This window comes from Hemitrygon akajei, chromosome 1 (assembly GCF_048418815.1).
Source record: "Hemitrygon akajei chromosome 1, sHemAka1.3, whole genome shotgun sequence".
NCBI classification, from domain to species: Eukaryota; Metazoa; Chordata; class Chondrichthyes; order Myliobatiformes; family Dasyatidae; genus Hemitrygon; species Hemitrygon akajei.
In genome coordinates this window covers 175,492,101-175,511,243 of record NC_133124.1, presented here as the reverse complement: position 1 = coordinate 175,511,243, position 19,143 = coordinate 175,492,101, and the positions used below count along the sequence as shown (strand labels likewise).

The window sequence follows — 19,143 nt, the reverse complement described above, 5'->3', positions numbered from 1 at the left end:
TTTACATAACACCCAATCCAGTATAATCCAGCTAATCTCCTAGTACGCTCAATGACAAACTGCTTTAAAAAGCCATCTTGTAGGCATTCAACACATTCACGATCTTTGGATCTATTACGAGCCTGATTTTCCCAATCTACCCATTTGTGAAATCTCCCATGTCTATCATAACGTTTCCCTTTTGACACACCGTTTCTATTTCCCATTGTAATCTGTAGTCCACATGCCCGCTACTGTTTGGAGGCCTGAATGCAACTGCCATCAGGGTCCTTTTACCCTTGCAGTTTCTTTGCTCAACCCACAAGGATTCTCCATCTTCTGATCTGATCCGATGTCACATCTTTCTAATGATCTGATGCCATACTTTATCAGCAGAGTCACACCATCCCCTCTGCCTACCTTCCTATCACACCAATACAATATGTAACCTTGGACATTCAGCTCCCAACTACAACCATCCTTCAGCCAGGATTCACTGATGGCCACACCATCATACCTGACAATCTGTAGAAGTGCAAAAAGATCATCCACCTCATATTTTATACTCCATCCATTGAGATATCACACCTTGAGTACTGTATTTGTTACTTCTTTTTGATTCAGCATCCCTAATTCACTGATACTCACTCTGCTGGCTGCAGTTTTGTCCTCGCATCTGCCTGTCCTTCTTGACAGTCTGACTGCATGATATCTTTGCTTTTTTGCCATCCGTCCTATCCTGGCTCCCTTCTCTCTGGTTCCCACCCCCCTGCCAAATCAGTTTAAACCCTCTGCAACAGTTATAACAAACCTGCCTGCAAGAATATTAGTCCCCCTCGGGTTCCTTTTCTACAGGTCGTATCTCCCCCAGACCAATGATCCAAGAACCTGAAACCCTGCCCCCTGCATCAACTTCTCAACCATGCATCTAGCTGCCAAATTATCCTGTTTTTACCCTCACCGGCAGGTAGCACAGGTCCAATCCGGAAATTACTACCCTGGATGGCCAGCTTCTCAGCTTTTTGCCTCGCTCTCTAAATCCTCTCTTCCAGACCTCTTTGCTTTTCCTTCCTATGTCATTGGTGCCAATATGTACCAAGACATCTGGCTGCTCTCCCTCCTCCAAAATGTTGTGGATGTGAACCGAGATGTCCCTGACCCTGGCACCTGGGAGGCAACAAACCATCCAGGTGTCCTGTTCACATCCACAGAATCTCCTGTCTGTTCCCCTGACTATTGATTCCCCAATCACTACCACTCCCCTCTACTCCCTCTTTCCCTTCTGCACTATGGACCCATGCTCAGTGCCAGTGAACCTGGTCTCCATGTCATTCCTGTGGAAGGTCATCCCCCACAACAGTATCCAAAATGGTATACTTATTATTGAGAGGAATGGCCACAGGGATGCTCTGCACTAACTGACTTTTCACATGTCCATGTCTCCTGACAGTCACCCAACTACCCCTTCTTCCTGCAACATCGGGGTGACCCGCTCCCTGTAACTCCTTGATGATCTCCTCACTCTCCCATACAAGCCAAAGGTCATCCCCAGCTGCTCCTCCAGATCCACAACATGTTCTTCATTGAACTGCAGCTGGATGGACTTCATGCAGATGTAGTTCCCCGGGAAACTCTGAGAATGACTTCAACATGCAGCACGAAAACACACAACGGTCATTTAATCTACATTTATTACCCCACACAGCAGAAAAGGGAAAACTTAACAGAAACTTACCCGGAAACTTACCCAGAGCCAAAGCCTCTTCCCAGCCGAAGCCTCCTTTGAGCCAAAGCCTGTCACTCGCACTCTCACCATTGGCCCACTCTCAACAATGGCCGCTCCGCTTGTCCCTTCTCTACTTTTATTTACACCTCTCTGCGCTGCTCCTGCCGCTGATTGGGACGCCGGAATGACACAGGATGCCCGCGAAGCTCTCCTTTTAAACGAGCATCTCCGAACTGCCATAAACCTCCTCTCTGTGCGGGGCTCCCGCCGCGGACTGGGCCGCCGGCATGACCGATGCTGAGGGCCGCTGGGCTCTAAACCTACCGGGACATCTGAAATAATCTCAGTAGCGGCCGTCAGCATCGTCCTCCAGATACTGCAGCTTTACCAAAGCATCACCCTTCACCTCCCGACCATGGGGCAGAGCTTGTTCCCCGCCAGCGCCCAGTGCTATGGCGCCGCTCACGAGCCCGGAGGACGCACGCTCAGCAGATGCCGCCGCGGCTGCGGGCTCCTGGATGGTCGGACTATCCTCCAGCTCCGGGGAGACATACTCTGAGCACCCGGCCTTAACCGGAGGGTAAATCCATCCCTTTGTGTGACCCCTGGTCTACTTCAGACCACAGATGTGCAGAGGTACGCTGACCTCCATTTCGGATGTGTCCGCAGCCTCCGGCACCACTTCGCCTTTCCCGACCGTAACTGGAACTCAGATGCCTTGGGGCTCTCCAAGTCGGGTTTAACAGGAACCGTCCGCCCCTTCGCAGGGGTAGAAGCCTCGAGGTGTTTAGTGTTTTTCCCTGCATTCCTGCCTGAACCCACCCCTCATTTTCAACCGTGCCGTGCCATCACCAACGTCCATCGCCAGGGCAAGAGGAAAAGGGAGGAGGAGAGTCGACAGGAGGAACAGAAAGAGGGGAGCAGCGGGGGAAGGCCTAGCGGCGTCGGCTTCTGCCTTCGTGATGGAGTTAACAGTCTGGCGGTTACGAATATGTCCAAACTATTTGCATCGCGGGCGGCTGGTACCCATGGAATCGTGTAACATTACTCCTGAAATTGTACCTGAAAGCAGCCCTCGACATCCCCACCCCGCTTCAGCTGCATAAGCAGACGGCGCGGAAAGGAGAAAAGGTGGTTAAATCCCCGCGGAGGTGCCGTCCCTCATTGAGTTATATTTGACCGCACTTCACCCAGAGAGCTCTGGCGGGGAGGAGGGCCACATCAGCGACAGTGGACGCTGGAAATTATAACCATCTGCACGGGGACCAACACCGGCTCCACCGTTATGGAAACCCTCCCCACCTTTAACCCCCAACTCTGGACCAGAAACACAGACCGCAGATAGAAAACGGTCTTCCAGCTCCATTTCTCAGATGCAACAACGCATTCACGACCCCCAACAGCCTTAGCCATGACTTTTAAAGCGTCATTCCTACTGACTGAAGTCGGTACAGTACATTTCAGGGCTATTAATTTGAAAGGGTGACCCACTCCGCGAGATGTAACTCCAGAGCCCGCATCCTCCGCGCGATCCCGACATCTCGGAGCTGCAGCCTGCCATGACGGTCACCACTCAGTCCGAAATTCGACAGCACCGCTGAGACTAAACACAGCGAGACCCCAGCAAATAATCTCTCAAAAAGAAACAGTTCAGAGAGGGGAGGGAGATGGGAGTTATCCGTGGATAGGCTGGATGTCCGTCTGGTTGAAAAACCTCAGCGCCATCCGTGCTGCTGCAAAAACGAAGGTGTCTCCCAGGTCAGTCCGCTCTTCCTCCGGCCGCTCCGAAGTCTTCCCAATCGCCCTGGGCTCGGCAATCTAAACGGGAGGGGTTTCCGCTGTTTCAAAACGGATTTAATCCGTTCCCGCTCCCGACAAAGTTAAAGTCTCGAACTTTGGCAATCCGTCAGCTGCAGCCACTGCTCAGCGCTCGAGAAACACGGACCAAAAACTTCAAAAACCGGGTCCTTGCAGGAAAGAAACCGCTCTAGTCCACTGTCAATATGGCGCCCACACTCCCAAAACCTTCTGGAGGTCTCTAAACCCGTCCTTTTAGGATTTTACCGCTGTTTTCAACATTTAGGAGAGAGATCTCTAACAGCGTGACTCTTCTTCAGTATCGCCCCTCCCACAGTAGTATACTTCCTCAGTATACTCCTCCAACAGTGTAACTTTTCCTTAGTATTTCACCTCCTGCAGTGTGATTTTCCCCAGTATCGCCTCTCCCACAGTGTGAGCCTCCATCAGTACTGTCCCTCCCACAGTGTCGTCCCTCTGACAGTGCGGCGCTCCCTCTGTGTGACAACAATCCATTGATGATGCTCCGCACTGCATCTTTGTCCACATCGCTCCCTCATCATTGTCTCTTGGATATCGCATGAGCCCCCGTTTCTGCCCTTCAGACTGGACAACACCGTAATCAGTGCGGGGCTGTCCTTGGCTGTGAGTTTGTGGCGAGGTATTTGGACCATGGACCATGTGACATAGGAGCACAATTAGGCCACTCGGCCCATCGGCTCTGCCACGGAAATTCCATCATGGCTGATTTGTTAACCCCTTCAACCCCGTTTTCTTGTCTTCTCCCACAGTATTTGACACCCTAAGCAAGAAGCTATTAACCTCCGTTTTAAATATACCCAATGACTTGTCCTCCACAGCCGACTGTGGCAATGACTTACACAGATTCACCACCCTCTGGCTAAAGAATTGTCTCCTCATCTGCTTTCCACATGGACATCCCTCTATTCTGAAGTTGTTCCCTCTGGTCCTCGACCTGCACACTACAGGAAACATTATCTCCACATCCTCCCAGTATAGGCTTTCAATATTCATTAAGTTCCAATGAGATTCCCCCTCATTCTTGTAAACTCCAGTGAGTATCGGCCCAGAGCCATCAAACACTCCTCATACGCGCAAGCCCACAGAGACCTGCCTCCAACTCACTCCGTGATCTCTTGCTCCGCAAACGTCCCGACAGGCTCCGCTCACTTTTAAAACTGATTTATCATCTTTTGCATTGTTAACCATCTGTTTGTCTTTAGACGCCCCACAGAATTTCTCAATCACTTCTACCAACAGCGTGAACAATTCCTGGGTGAGTATGAAGGAAGGGATTCCTACATCGATCCTCTGCTCCGTCCAGAGTTTCCCAGCATCGAACCTGAGGTGGAGACATCTCGGGGTCACACTGAACACAACAAGTTCCAGCAACAAGCTGTGGCTGGTCTTTCCTCAAGTGACACCCCAGCAGGCCGGAGTCTATCAGTGTGTGGCAGAGAATAAACACGGGACAGCGGAGAGGGCAGTGACCCTCACTGTGGAATGTGAGTATGTGGACATCGCCCAACAGTTCTCTCTAAATCTATTTATTGAGATACGGCGCTGAAAAGGCCCTCCAGGACTTCAAGCCACACCGCCCCGCAATTCCCTAGTTTAATCCTAACCTAATCAGGGGACAATTACACCAGCTCCACGCGTGTGTGATCACACAAGGAAATGTGATGCGTACACACACTTGATTACAACTGCAGAAGCACACATATATACAACACGTGCAAGTACACACTCAATTTACAGACCTGCCTCCAAGATATCAGACACAGATTTATGCTGACACGTTCCCCCTCACCCTCTCTCTTTGCTCTCAGTTTCTTTCACTCCCCCTGCATTAACCATTTCCCCTCGACCCTCAATTATTGCCCACACATCATTCCATCCCCTCCTTCAGCACACTCCCTTACTCCCCTCTCTCTCACTCCTCCCTCCAGCTCATTCCCTCAGTGAAGCCAATGATATACAAGGCACACAATCACGTGATGACACACACAGCAACATGTGACCATGTACTCACTTGTCTCAAACACGCATGTGCGAGAGAGACTATATTATAGTTTGTTTATTGTCACGGACCGTCACGGGGTATCAATGCCGTGAAAACGAGTTTCTCGCAGCAACAGCGGAGTTTCAATACAGACACGATGAACATGAATTAACATAATCTCAAATTAACATACATTTAATCTACAAAATAAATAAAACAATGTGGGTGGGTTCAAGAACCTGTGACCTTGGAAATAAGTTGTTGTCAGACCTCGTATAGGTGTTAAAAAGGCACACAAACATGGATTTACATTTCAATGTAAGCGGGCCCTCACGTGATTCCAAGATACATGTTCGTAGACATGAACACACAAACACAGCCCCACAGAGAGAGAGAGAGAGTGAGAGAGAGAATCGTACAGGATTCATTCAGGTGCGCAACACACACACACACACACACACACACACACACACACACACACACACACACACACACACACACACACACCTTGGCCCTTACTGTGGGACAGGTTGATCCCACCTGCATCACCTGCTCTCGCTCTGTCTGATCTTCTGTGCTCAGCTTGATTTTCATGGAATATCAAGTGCCACAAACACCAGACACGGGACCCTGGTTATATTGCTGTGCCCTCCCCTGAGACCTTCAGCACTTCCCCATGTAACCCATCACTCCCCACTTTACCTAACACGGGGGTGAGCAAGGCTGACCAACAGGAAGAATGAACTGACACTGATATCCCACAAACCCAACCTCCCTCACCCCACCCATTTCTCCGGTGTCCCACATCTACCCCGAAATGGCTGAGCTTAAGAAGAGTCGCTGTTTAGAAGCTTCCGACAGATTGGAGAAGTTGTGAGGATGCGTTGAAGGTGAGAAGGCATAAATACAAAGAAGATTCACAGGACAAGTTTCCTTCTTATACAGCGAGCTGAGGAAGCATATAATGTTTTGTTGGGCGGGGGTGAAGGTAGAGGTGTTTCAAAGGCACAAAGATAGGCATAAGAATGTGCAGGGAATGGAGGGATATGGACATTTTGTAGGCAGAATAGGTTAGCTCAGTTAGGGATTTGATTTCTAGAATCACTCTCTTACCATAACATCATGAGCCACAGGGACTGTTCCTGAGCTGTACTTTTCCACATTCAATGTACATTTGAACGCATTGCAAAGGTGGAATGGAATTGATTGTAGAAATCATTCAGGTGGTTGAAACGTGGAATCTTGTTGTACACCATGTGTTCTCATAATTAACTCTTTATTTGTCTTTATTAGATGCCCCACAGAATCTCTCAATCACTTCTCCCAATAATGCGAACAGTTCCTGGGTGAATATGAAGGAAGGGATTCCTACATCGATCCTCTGCTCCGTCCAGAGTTTCCCAGTGTCTAATCTAACGTGGAGACATCTCGGTGTCACACTGAACACAACAAGTTCCAGCAACGAACTGTGGCTGGAGTTTCCTCAGGTGACACCCCAGCAGGCCGGAGTCTATCAGTGTGTGGCGGAGAATGAACACGGGACAGCGGAGAGGGCCATCACCCTCAGTGTGGAGTGTAAGTGGATGCATTGCTACATCTCTAAGAACAAATGCAAAGTCAGTGGAGCATTTTTCTTTCGAAACACAATGCACACTCAGTAGTACCTGTACACCTGCTCGTTAATGCAAATATCTAATCAGTGAATCATGCGGTGGCATAAAATCATGCAGAAATGGTTAAGAGAGTCCGATGTTGTTCAGAGCAAATATTGGAATGGGGAAAAATATGATCAAAGTCACTTCAACCATTCTCTGCAGGCATACTTAGGAAATCCATAGAACAGTAACTGTTAACTGTAAGCAAACTGCAAATGCAGATATAAATAACTCATTATAAATAAAGAGCATGAAATCACAGTATCCAGAGGCCTTAAATGAGTGTAGCTATCCCCTTTTGTTCAAGAGCCTGATGATTTCAGGATCTGCTAATTCTCTGGAATTTCCACGCACAATAGTCTTGAGAGTTTACAGAGAATGGTATGAAAAACAAACAGAAAAAATCCATTGAGTGGCAGTTCTGCGGGCGAAAGCACTTTGTTAATGAGAGAGGTCAGAGGAGAATAGCCAGACTGATTCAATCTGACAGCAAGGCGACAGTAACTCAAACAATCACACGTTACAGCAGTGATATGCAGAAGAGCATCTCTGAATGTGGAGGAGGGGGATCCAACGCATCAAAATGGAGACAGGCTCAGTTTACAGAGAATGGAAAGGGGGTGACCAGCAGAGGACAGTTGAGGCTTCAGAATAACAATATATTACAATTACAATATTACAATATATCAGTGCTACCAACATCTCCTGCCTGTTTCTTCCCAGATAAGCCTGAGATTTCTCGGGACTCAGGATGCACTCGGACTCCCGAGGTCATCTCATGTGTGTGTGCGGCCAGATCAAACCCACCCGGAGAGCTCACCTGGCATCTCCCCCTCGCCAACCTCAGCGGGAACCAGACGCACGGTCGTTTCCAGACGTGGCAGGTGGCAGACGGGCAACTGGTGACTGGCTCGCTGACCTTGGGTGTAGGCGAGGGAGATGCGAATGTGACCGCCTTCTGTACTGTCCGAAACCAGCATGGAGAGGTCATGTTCACAGTTTCCCTGTGGATGACAGGTGAGGATATCTCTGAGGAGTATTCTCCACTCAGCAGAGTGCAGCTTTAACCTTAGCAATTCTCACCGACCTCCACTCGGGCTCCCCCTGAGCAAAGTCCACCTTCCCTTCCGGTGGGATGGGGAAAATTGCACAGGCAGATGGGAGTTTACGCCAGCATCCCGACCCCACCAATGGTTATCATCACATTGCTAGTCATGGGATCTTGCTGTGTACAGACTGCTGCCCTGCTTCCCTTGGGACCAGATCACATTGGGATGGTGAAATGGGAATCACACTCTCCCATCTCCTTTAAGACCCCACTGCCTTCATCCAAGGATTTAGGTTTTTCTCTCAATGTGCGAAGGACAAAGCCCAAGTAAAATCAGGAAGGAACACACGGGAGCAGATGACAACCATACATCACAAGGTGAGCAACACATTGGGATGGTGAAGTGTGCTAGTGAGATGGGAATCGCGATCTCCACTCTCCTTTAAGACCCCACTGCCTTTATCCAGGACTTAGCCATTTCCCTCAATGTGCTAAGACAACGCCCAAGTAAAATCAGGAAGGAACACATGCATCTCTCTCTCCTGCAAAATATTGGCACTGAAAACCCAAATATCCTGGATATTACATTAGAATCAGAATCAGAATCAGGTTCAATATCACCGGCACATGCTGTCAAATGTGTTGTTCTGCAGCAAGATTACATGGCAATGTACAGTACAATATCTATAAATTACAAAGAGAACTATATACAGCGCCTATAAAAAGTATTCACCCCTTGAAAATTTTCATGCTTTATTATTTTACAATATTGAATCACAGTGGATTTAATTTGGCTTTTTTGACACTAATCAACAGAAAAAGACTTATGTGTCAAAGTGAAAATGGATCTCTGCAAAGTAATGTATATTAGTTACAAATATAAAACACAAAATAAGTGATTGCATAAGTGATTCACCCCCTTCAAGTTAGTATTTAGTAGATGCACCTTTGGTAGCAATTACAGCCTTTAGTCTGTGTGTATCGGTCTCTTTCAGCTCTGCACATCTAAACACTGCAATTTTTCCCTGTTCTTCTTTACAAAACTGCTCTTGCTCTATCAGACTTCATGTGGATCGCAATTGTACTGCCTTTTTCCAGTCCAGCCATAAATTCTCAATTAGATTGAGGTCCATACTGTGACTTTGCCACAACAGGACATGAACATTGTTGTTTTTAAGCCATTCCTGTGTAGCTTTGGCTTTAAGCTTGGGTCTTTGTCTTGCTGGAACAGAAAATTTTTCCCCAGTCCCAGTTCTCTAGCAGACTGCATCAGGTTTTCCAACAGGATTCCCTTGTACTTTGCTTCAATGATTTTACCCTCTACCTTCCAAACCTACCAGGGCCTGCTGCAGTGAAGCATCCCCACAGCGTGATGCAGGCACTGCCATGGGGATGGTGTATTTTGATGATGTGTGGTGTTTGACTTAAGCTAAACATAGCGTTGATTCTGATGGCCAAATTAATCAATTTTGGTTTAGTCAGACCACAGAACCATCTTCTACCTGACTTCAGAGTCTCCCACATGCCTTCCAGCAATCTCTAGCTGTGATTTCATGTGAGTTTCTTTTCAACAGTGGCCTTTGTTTGCCACTCTCCCATATGCTGAAACTGGTGAAGTACCCGGGCAACAGTTGTTGTATGTACAATCTCTCCTATCTTAGCCACTGAAGCTTGTAACTCCTCCAGAGTTGTCATAGGTCTCTTGATGGCCTCCCTCACTACTCTTCTTCTTTCATGGTTACTCACTTTTTGAAGACATCCTGCTCCAGGCAGATTTACAGCTGTGCCATATTCTTTCCATTTCTCGATGATTGACTTAACTGTTCTCCAAGGGATAGTCAGTGACTTGGAAATTTTCTTGTATTCTACTCCTGATTTGTACTTTTCAATAATCCTTTCAGGGAGTTGCTTGGAGTATTCTTTTGACTTCATGGTGTAGTTTTTGCCAGCCCACTGGCTCACAAGCAGGTGGACCTCCCCAGCACATGCGCATTTTTACCACAACCTTGACTGTACATGGGTCTCCAAAAATAAATCTCCATTTAACTAATTATGTGATTTCTAAAACCAAATGGCTGCACCCGTGATGATTTGGTGTGCCATGTTCAAGAAGGGTGACTTATGCAATCAATTATTTTGTGTTTTGAATTTGCAATTTTGTTAGATCACTTTGCAGAGATCTGTCTTCATTTTCCATGAAAGAGTCTTTTTCTGCTTATTATTGTCAAAAAAGCCAAATTAAATCCACAGTGATTCAGTGTTGTAAAACAATAAAACATGAATACTTTTTATAGGCACAATATATATGATAAAAAGTAAATTAGATTAAATAAGTTGTGCAGAGAGAGAACAAAGAAGCATGAGGCAGTGGCAGTGAGGCTGTTCCTCACACATGAGCATCTGTCTTCAGAATGTACTTCCTCCTTAACACGTACAACAAGCTGGAGGATCTCAGCAGGTTGGGCAGCATCTATGGAAACGAGGAGTCAACGTTTTGGGCCGAGACCCTTTGTCAGGACTCACGAAGGGTCTCAGCCTGACACATTGACTCCTCGTTTGCACGGATGCTGCCCGACCTGCTGAGTTCCTCCAGCTTGTTGTATGTGTTGATTTGACCACAGCATCTGCAGTGTACTTTGTGTGTATTTCCTCCTTGATGGTAGCAATGTGAAGAAGACATATCCTGGGTGGAGGGGGGTGGGGGGTTCTATAACGATGCTGTTTTGAGGCATCAACTTTTGAAGATGACCGAGCTGCTAAAGAGGCTAGTGACCATGATGGTGCTGAGTGGACTATTCTGAAGCTGTCCTGTTGCTTGATGTTACAGGTGGGGTCTCTGCTGTTTGGATCACAGTGTTACTCACGAGCAATGTCATTCTCGGTATGCTACTGGCTGGGTTCTTCATCTCCAGGTACATCCCGAAGTACGTCCAGATGAACGATCAAGTTCAGTTTTATTGTCATTTCAAATGTATACATTTATACAGTCAAATGAAACAAAGTTCCCTGGACCAGGGTACACAGCACAGTGCATATAGCACACAATAAGCATAAAACAACATTACCACAAATAAGTTAACAAATAGTAAAGTATATTCTATAAGATTGACAATGATCATAAGGTGCATTTACGATACTTCATAAGTGATGAGATCTGGATGGTGACAGGGTGTTCAGTAGTGGGGAAGAAACTGTTTCCCATCCTCACAGTCCTTCTCATAATGCCACGGTTTCTCCTGCCTAATGGTGGGGTGCTGTGGGGGGATAAAGATGGTGAAAGAGATTGTGAGACGGATGGGAGGGATCCTTGACAATCCTAAGGGTCCTGGTTAACATCTTGGATGGGTGGAAGAGATACCCCGATGATCATCTCAGCAGCCCTTGTAATCCTTTGTCGGGTCTTGTGGTCAGATACTTTTCCATTGCCATACCAGATAGTGATGCAGCTGGTCAGGATACTCTCAATGGTGCTCCTGTTAAAAATTAGTTAGAATAGAAGGAGGATGTAACCTTGCATGCCTCAATCTCTTTTGGAAATGGAGCCATGCTGTGCTTTCTTGACAAAAGAGTTGGTGTTGTGGGGCCAGGTGAAATTGTAGGTGAGGAATATTCAGCTTCTGTTCATATCCTACCCTTTGCTGTCTGCCTGTGGGTGACTGTTTCACCGGGTCTGCATCTGTTCCAGTCCTTGTCTCCCCTACTGATTAGCAACTAACAATCATTCACATTCATTGTTACATCCTACATACTGGTTGTATACATTTCTTATAAAAAAGTATTTTCCCCTCCTTGGAAGTTTTCATGTTTTATTGTTTTACAACATTGATTCACAGTAGATTTAATTTGGCCTTTTTTGACACTGATCAACAGAAAGACTGTTACGTGTCAAAATGAAAACAGAACTTTACTAAGTGATCTAAATTAATTACAGATGTAGAACACAAAATAAATGATTACTTAAGTATTCATTCCCTTCTATTCAGTATTTAGTCGATGCACCTTTGGCAGCAATTACAGTCTTGAGTCTGTGAGGATACGTCTCTATTGTTACGTACCCCGTAACTGGGTTTACAGACCAGCAGAAATAGAAGAATCCGTTGGAGTCTGGTGGTACCGAAAACTAAAGGTGTTTATTAGTAACCTAAGCAATACAATATCAAAAATGCAAATATACATATAAAACAAGTTAGCAATAATAAACATAGAAGTGTAGGAATAATAAGCAATAATAAACAAGTTCTATCAATGTCTAGGAGTAAATGAATTGTCATAAGAGAATATAGAGTTCAGTTCAGTTCATGTGTGCTGAGGTAGATGTGGTTGTTGTATTGTAGTTTGTTGGAGAGAGAGAGAGAGAGAGAGAGAGAGAGAGATTGAGCAGCTGCAGCCAGCAAACCTTCTGTTGTATTCTGATTCCGTCGTACCGTTGTGGTCATTCGGTTATGACCCCTCCGTTCTCAGCCAGACCGTTCTTCTGTAGTGGACTCGTCACTCTGGCATGAATGGACACACACACAAGTCCCCACCGGCCCTGCCGTCACACTGAGAGCTTTATTGACCAATCTCCTGATTCGGTCCTCGAAGCCCCCACCTTCCTGTGGGTGCACAACACTCGGTCAGTGTCCACTGGTGTGTCTGAGGGGTGTCTTCCCACACCTGTCTTTTATCCCCATTGATGGGGTATCAGCCATCCATCAACTTAAAATGACCATGTCCATCAAATCAGGCCACTCCTGCTGTCTCCTTAGGAATGTTAATGAGTAAAGTAACGTCCTTGCAGTGAAAGGTAAACAACTGTAAGATTGCATGGAGGTTGTGAGTGAAAATTCCTTTTCTAGTCCAGTCACAAACTCTCAAGTGGATTGAGGTCTGGACTCTGACTTGGCCCCTCCAGGACATTACATATGTTGCTTTTAAGTCATTCCTGTGTGGGTTTGGCTTTATGCTTGAGGTCATTGTCTTGCTGGAAAACAAATCTTCTCCCAAGTCCCAGTTGTCCTGGGAAATCAATTTTCCTGTATTTTGCTGCATTCATTTTACCCTCTACCTTCACAAGCCTTGCAGGGCTTGCTGCAGTGAAGCATCCCCTCAGCGTGTTGCAGCCACCACCATGTTTCATGGTAGGGATGGTGCTTTCTGATGTGGTTTTTGACTTACGCCAAACATAGTGTTTAGTCTGATGGCCAACAAGCTCACTTTGGTTTCAATCTGCCATAGAACCTTCTTCCAGCTGACTTCAGAGACTCCCACATGCCTTCTGGCCAACTCTAGCTGAGATTTCATGTAAGCTTTTCTCAACAGTAGCTTTCTCTTTTCCACTCTCCCATAAAGCTGGGACTGGTGAAGCACCCGGGCAACAGTTGTTGTTTGCACAGTCTCTCCCATCTCAGCCACTGAAGCTTGCAACTCCTCCAGAGTTGTCACAGGTCTCTTGGTGGCCTTCCTCACTAGTCCCCTTCTTGCACAGTCACTCAGGTTTTTGAGGATGGTCTGCTGAGGCAGATTTACAGCTGTGCCATATCCTTTCCATTTCTTGATGATTAACTTAACTGTTCTCCAAAGGATATTCAGTGACATGGAAGTGTTCTTTTATCCAACTTCTTTTATATTTTGTTGTTCAATAACATTGTCACAAAGTTGCTTGGAGTGTTCCCTTGTCTTCATGGAGTAGTTTTTGCCAGGATACTGACTCACCAGCAGTTGGAGCTTCCAGATACAGGTGTATTTTTACTACAATCAATTGAAACACTTTCACCGTACACAGGATTCCAAAAGCAGATCTCCATATAACTAATTATGTGACTGCTGGAACCTGTTGGTGGCAACAATGATGATTTGGTGGTCATTTTAAAGGGGGGGAATGAATATTTATGCAATCAGTTATTTTGTGTGTTGTATTTGTAATTTTGTCGAGATCTGTTTTCACCTTGACACGAAAGTCTTTTTTTATTGATCAGTGTCAGGAAAGACAAATTAAATCCAAGTGATTCAATATTGAAAAACAATAGAACAAGAAAACTTCTGGGGGTGGGGGTGAATACGTATTGGAGACACTGTATACTACAATCAACTGAAACAGCTTGACCATACATAGGTCTCCAAAAACAGATCTCCACTTAACTAATTATGTGACTTCTGAAACCAATAGGCTGGACCAGTCATCATATGGTGTGTCATATTATAATGGGTGAATACTTCTGCAAAGAGAGCTCCAAATCCAAAAGCACAATGAGGGAGACTGGGAATTCCCTGCCTTCTAGTCTGGTCCTTGTCATCCCGTGGTCACACAGCGCTCAGTTGTCAGCACCACAGGAGAGACGTCCAAACGAAGATGAACACTATTAAACTTTCAGATATATTTTCTCTATCTGTCTCTCATGGGTGGAGGAGGGTTATGGGAGGTGATGGGAAAGGGGAAGTGGGGAGGAGGAGGGTTGGGAGAAGGGAAGGGAGGAGGTGGGGAAAGAGGGGAGAAGGGAGGGGGGAAGGCAGAGTGGTGCCACTTCACAGCCTCAGTGGAGGATGTTGTATCAGACGGTCTGGATGTCACAGTGAGGTGGGATCAGGGTGTGGATTAAGCTGACACTCTTGATGTTCTGTAACCCTTGGCCAAACTTCTGCTGTTCCAGACGGGATGCACGGACCAAGGAGAAGGCCTCGGAGACCCTGGACACGACCGTCAGCTCCACTGCACACTTGACCACACCTCAGGTACAGGTCAGAGCTCAGTCCAGTAAAGGTCAGGACACCGGGAGCACAGCGCTGCGGGAGGGACATTGAGGGGGGAGTGTCGCACTATGGGGCAATGCTCACAGACTGCCATGGTTTGGGGTTTAGGAGGATGGGTGAGTTAATGAGAAGGAGGGAAGGTGAGCGAGAGATGGGCGGAAAGGCAGGGATGGGAGATGGAGAGACAGAGATGGAAAGAGAGAAAGAGAAACAAGAGAGTGAATGAATCAAAAAGACAAAGATGAGAGACGCAGAAAACTGCAAGTTGAAAAAGTAACTGAAAGAGAAGAGATGAGGGAGGGGAGGGGTTAATAACGAGAGGACTGTGCACACAAAAGAGTTCTCGCCTGTTATTCACTAGTCAGTGTTCGCAGCATTTAAATATCATCGTCCTCGGTCTTCAAAGCTCAGAGTAGATTTATTATCAAAGTACACCACATTCTATCCTGAGATTCATTTTCTTGCGGGCTTTCATAATAAAAACTAAGAAAACAAACAGAATCAATTAAATCTCCACACATCATTGATGCAAACAGCTAATGTGCGAAAGACAACACTCTGCAAATAGAAACTAACAAGTGACAATAAACAAATAAGTAATAAATATTGAGAGACTGAGTTGTAGAGTCCTTGGAAGTAAATCCAGAGGTTGTGGAATTAGTTTCGTGATGGGGTGTGAGCAGTTCAATGGTGTTTGATGAAGAATTGAGATTTGCTTTTATTTCTGCCCCAGGACACGGAGAGGCAGAGGACGAGCCAGATCTCACAGGAAGTTTCACGAGTAACTCCCATTGGAGAGGGGGAGGAGTGTGACCCGGTGTACGCCAGCCTGCGGGAACTGCCTGGCAGTGGGGGTCCTGTTCGCAGGGGGGAGACGGTCGTTTACGCACCTTTGCACTTCCAGTCAATCAGGCCAGCCTGAGGGTTCGCAGCGCTGGTGGGCGGAGGGGGGGAGGTTGGGGAGAGAGCTTCCTGGTTCTCCGGGAGATGGCCAGTGCTGTAGGGAACATTGCAGCCTACTACACAGCAGGATCCCACAGAGCACTGGGTCCCACAGACCCAGGTTACCACCTACTTTCTAATCATGTTCATTCATATCAAGGGAAACTGGAGACTTGCTGATTCAGACAAATAAAATCACATTGCTTCTGTTTACGTCACTGTGCTGGGTGCACAGTGAAGAGATAGAATCGCTCAGGGAATGCCACTCAAGAGTGGGGGGAGCTATTCAGGGGGGAGTACAGTGGGAGGGATGGTGAAGAAGGTGTGCTACTTTGTGGAAAGGATGGGGAGGAGGGAGCGTTGCTTTGTGGGAGGAGAGGTAAGGAGGAACCTCTGACAGTGGATCACTGTTGGGAAGAATGACCTTGGTTCCCATCAGCTGAGGGGTGGGGGGCCATGGCCGGTATTCATCGGTCTACTTAGAGATGATTTGGGTCACCCTTGCTGCTGTGGACTGATTACCACATTCCCCACGTGACATCAGTGAGCAGACTTCAAGACATCTGAGTCCTGGGGGTGGGGGGTTGTGGGGATAAATTAGGACTGTCCCAGAGGGCTGCTAGGTCCCTCCACCAGGTTACCTCATGTTGGAGTCACAGACAGAGGCCGAATAAATTGGTCTGTGAGGAGGATCGAGACCGTGTGGAGGTGTGGAGTGGGTGTAACATACAGAGTGGGTCCAGACTCTGCAGCTCTGATATCATTTGGGACAAATCTCTTCACTGTGCACAGATTGCTGCTGATTACAATGCAGGTACACTGGGCCTGTGGAAAGTAAATACTGCATTGGCCTTAATTGTATGGGGATACAAGTTCAAGGGCAGAGATATCTTGCCAAAATCATACACGGTCCTGAAACATTGACCTGTTTCTCCTTGCACAGAAGGTGCCTGGACGGTTGGAATATCGCAGCCAGCTCTGGGCTACCTGTGAAGGAGAGACTACTCGCGGGGTGACGGGACCTATGTTCAGTGATAGTACTGATGGTTGGATATTAATGGAATTGGCGGGAATGGGGTTAGGGGAGGGAAGTAACGATCAGGTCAATAATCAGTCATATTCATTGAATAGTGGAATGGAGACAGTCTTGGCCTGATATTACGGGTTATGTGGTTTTCTGCTACTGTAGCTCACCCACTTCAAGGTTCGGCCTATTGTCCACTCAGAGATGTTGTTCTGCACACCACTGTTGTAACTTATGGTTATTTGAGCTACTGTCGCCTTCCTGTCAGCTGAATCAGTCTGCCCATTCTTCTCTGAGTCTCTCATTAACAAGGCATTTTCCCACAAAATTGCAGCTCACCAGTTTTTATTTTTTGTTTGTTTGTTTTCACACCACATGCTGTAAACTCTAGAGACCTTTGTACATGAAAATCCCAGGAGATCAGCAGGGTCTGAGGTACTCAAACCACCCTGTCTGGCACCAACAATTATTCCAGTCAGTCACTTAGATCACATTTCTTCACCACTCTGATGTTTGGTATGAACCTCTTGACCATGTCTGGATGCTTTTAAGCATGAAGTTGCTGTCAGATGATTGGATGTCCCTAATAAAGTAATCACTGAGTGCATGTTCCACGGAGGATTTGTCTAATGTTACATTTATTAAGAGTGGGATTAAAGGTATATCAGTTTTACATCTCTGAACTGTTTGCTTCTATTGGATTTCCTTCCTCTCCTTGACAATGCAGCTCCCTGTGTCCGTGTTTCTAATGTCAACATGTCACACTGCCTGAGCACATTCCTGCCTGGGACAACTTCTGTTGAAATGTGCTCAGTGGAGCAGAACACATGCTTCAGTCCAACATTTCTCTCATGCATTTCATGCATTTTCTCTCTCAGCCACAGCTGGTCCAATTTATGTGGTGCTTTGGGCACAGTGTGATGCCCTTAATGCCAAAGTCAAAGTAAATATTTTTATCAATGGACTGGAAGGCAGGGAGTCTTTGATGATGAATGCTGGGTTTTTTTTGGCAGCACTCCATGTAAACGTGCCCATTGGTGTGTGATTAATCACAGCATTGAGAGATGTTGCCTCATGCTGAGAGTTTTCAATTGCTTATTGATGGACAGAGGTTGTCTGAAGTTGTCCAGGCCCATACAAAGGGTGTTGCTGTGGTTGGAAATTTGAGGAAAAATGGGTGAGTTGCATTAATTGTACCATGGGATAGAGGCAAGGTTGATCACTTCCAAGGGACTGGACCCTGAGTACTGTCCATTTCTGGATCACTTTGATCAGTGTCATTATCTCTGCACAGAGTTGGACAGCAACCCTGCCCGAAATTCTGCCACAGGTTGTCCCAACAAAGCTTTAAATTCCAGAGATGAGGCATCAAAGGTTATTGCAGGAGATAACACATAATGTCAAGATAGGCTGGATATCGGGAAGCAAGGAGAGGACTAACTAATCTGGTGAGGAGGATGTGATGAATGGTGTGCCACAAAAGGCAGTGTGCAGCCTCTGATTTTCACATCCGAGCCAAAGCAAAAGCTAAAGCATTTACTGCAACCTTCAGCCAGAAGGGCTGAGCAAGTGATCCACCTTGTCTGTCTGCAGTGGTCCCAGGCACGATGGACACCCGTCCTAGCAGGTGATTTACTTCACCCTCCTGCAGTGGTCCCCAGCACAATAGACAACAGTCCTAATGGGTGATCGATGTCACCCTGCTGCTGTGGTCCCCAGCATGACAGACACCAGTCTTCTGCCAATTTAGTTGACTCCACAATATCATCAACAGATGGCATTGGGTACAGGAAAGATCATGGTTCCTGATGACATTCTGGCAATGGTACTGATGCCCTGTGATCCAGAGCCTGCCACCTCCTTAGCCAGACTGTTCCAGTGCAGCTACATCACTGGCAACTATCCAACAAACTGACTGAGTAGATCCTATCCACACTGAACAGGACACATCTAACCCGGCCAGTTGCTTGGCAACAACCTGCTCACAGAAGCTGTTTGGCTAAAGTCACCTCCTCTCCAGACTTCATCACAGCTGGGATCCAAACACAGACAAGAGTGAGGTGGCATTCTCTACCTCCGACATCAGGGCCACATTTGATCCAGTGTGGCATCAGGGGCCCTGGTTACACTGGAATCCTCGCTGCTCAGAATCATACAAGGCCAAGGGAGAGAGAGTGGACATGCAGATGATGTTTGCAATCGTGGGGGAGTCTAGGACCA

At 46.8% G+C, this 19,143-nt stretch overlaps 1 protein-coding gene across 1 annotated transcript in view; it reads left to right on the top strand.

Moving 5' to 3' along the window:
* Positions 1–15,879, top strand: part of LOC140726691 (myelin-associated glycoprotein-like) — a 31,787-nt gene extending 15,908 nt beyond the window's left edge. The window contains exons 5-10 of the mRNA XM_073043432.1: positions 4,747–5,028; positions 6,819–7,100; positions 7,904–8,197; positions 11,056–11,152; positions 14,858–14,939; positions 15,691–15,879. Of these exons, the coding sequence (XP_072899533.1) occupies positions 4,747–5,028; positions 6,819–7,100; positions 7,904–8,197; positions 11,056–11,152; positions 14,858–14,939; positions 15,691–15,879 (1,226 nt within the window). The remainder of the gene's footprint in view (positions 1–4,746; positions 5,029–6,818; positions 7,101–7,903; positions 8,198–11,055; positions 11,153–14,857; positions 14,940–15,690) is intronic.
* Positions 15,880–19,143: the final 3,264 nt, after the last annotated feature.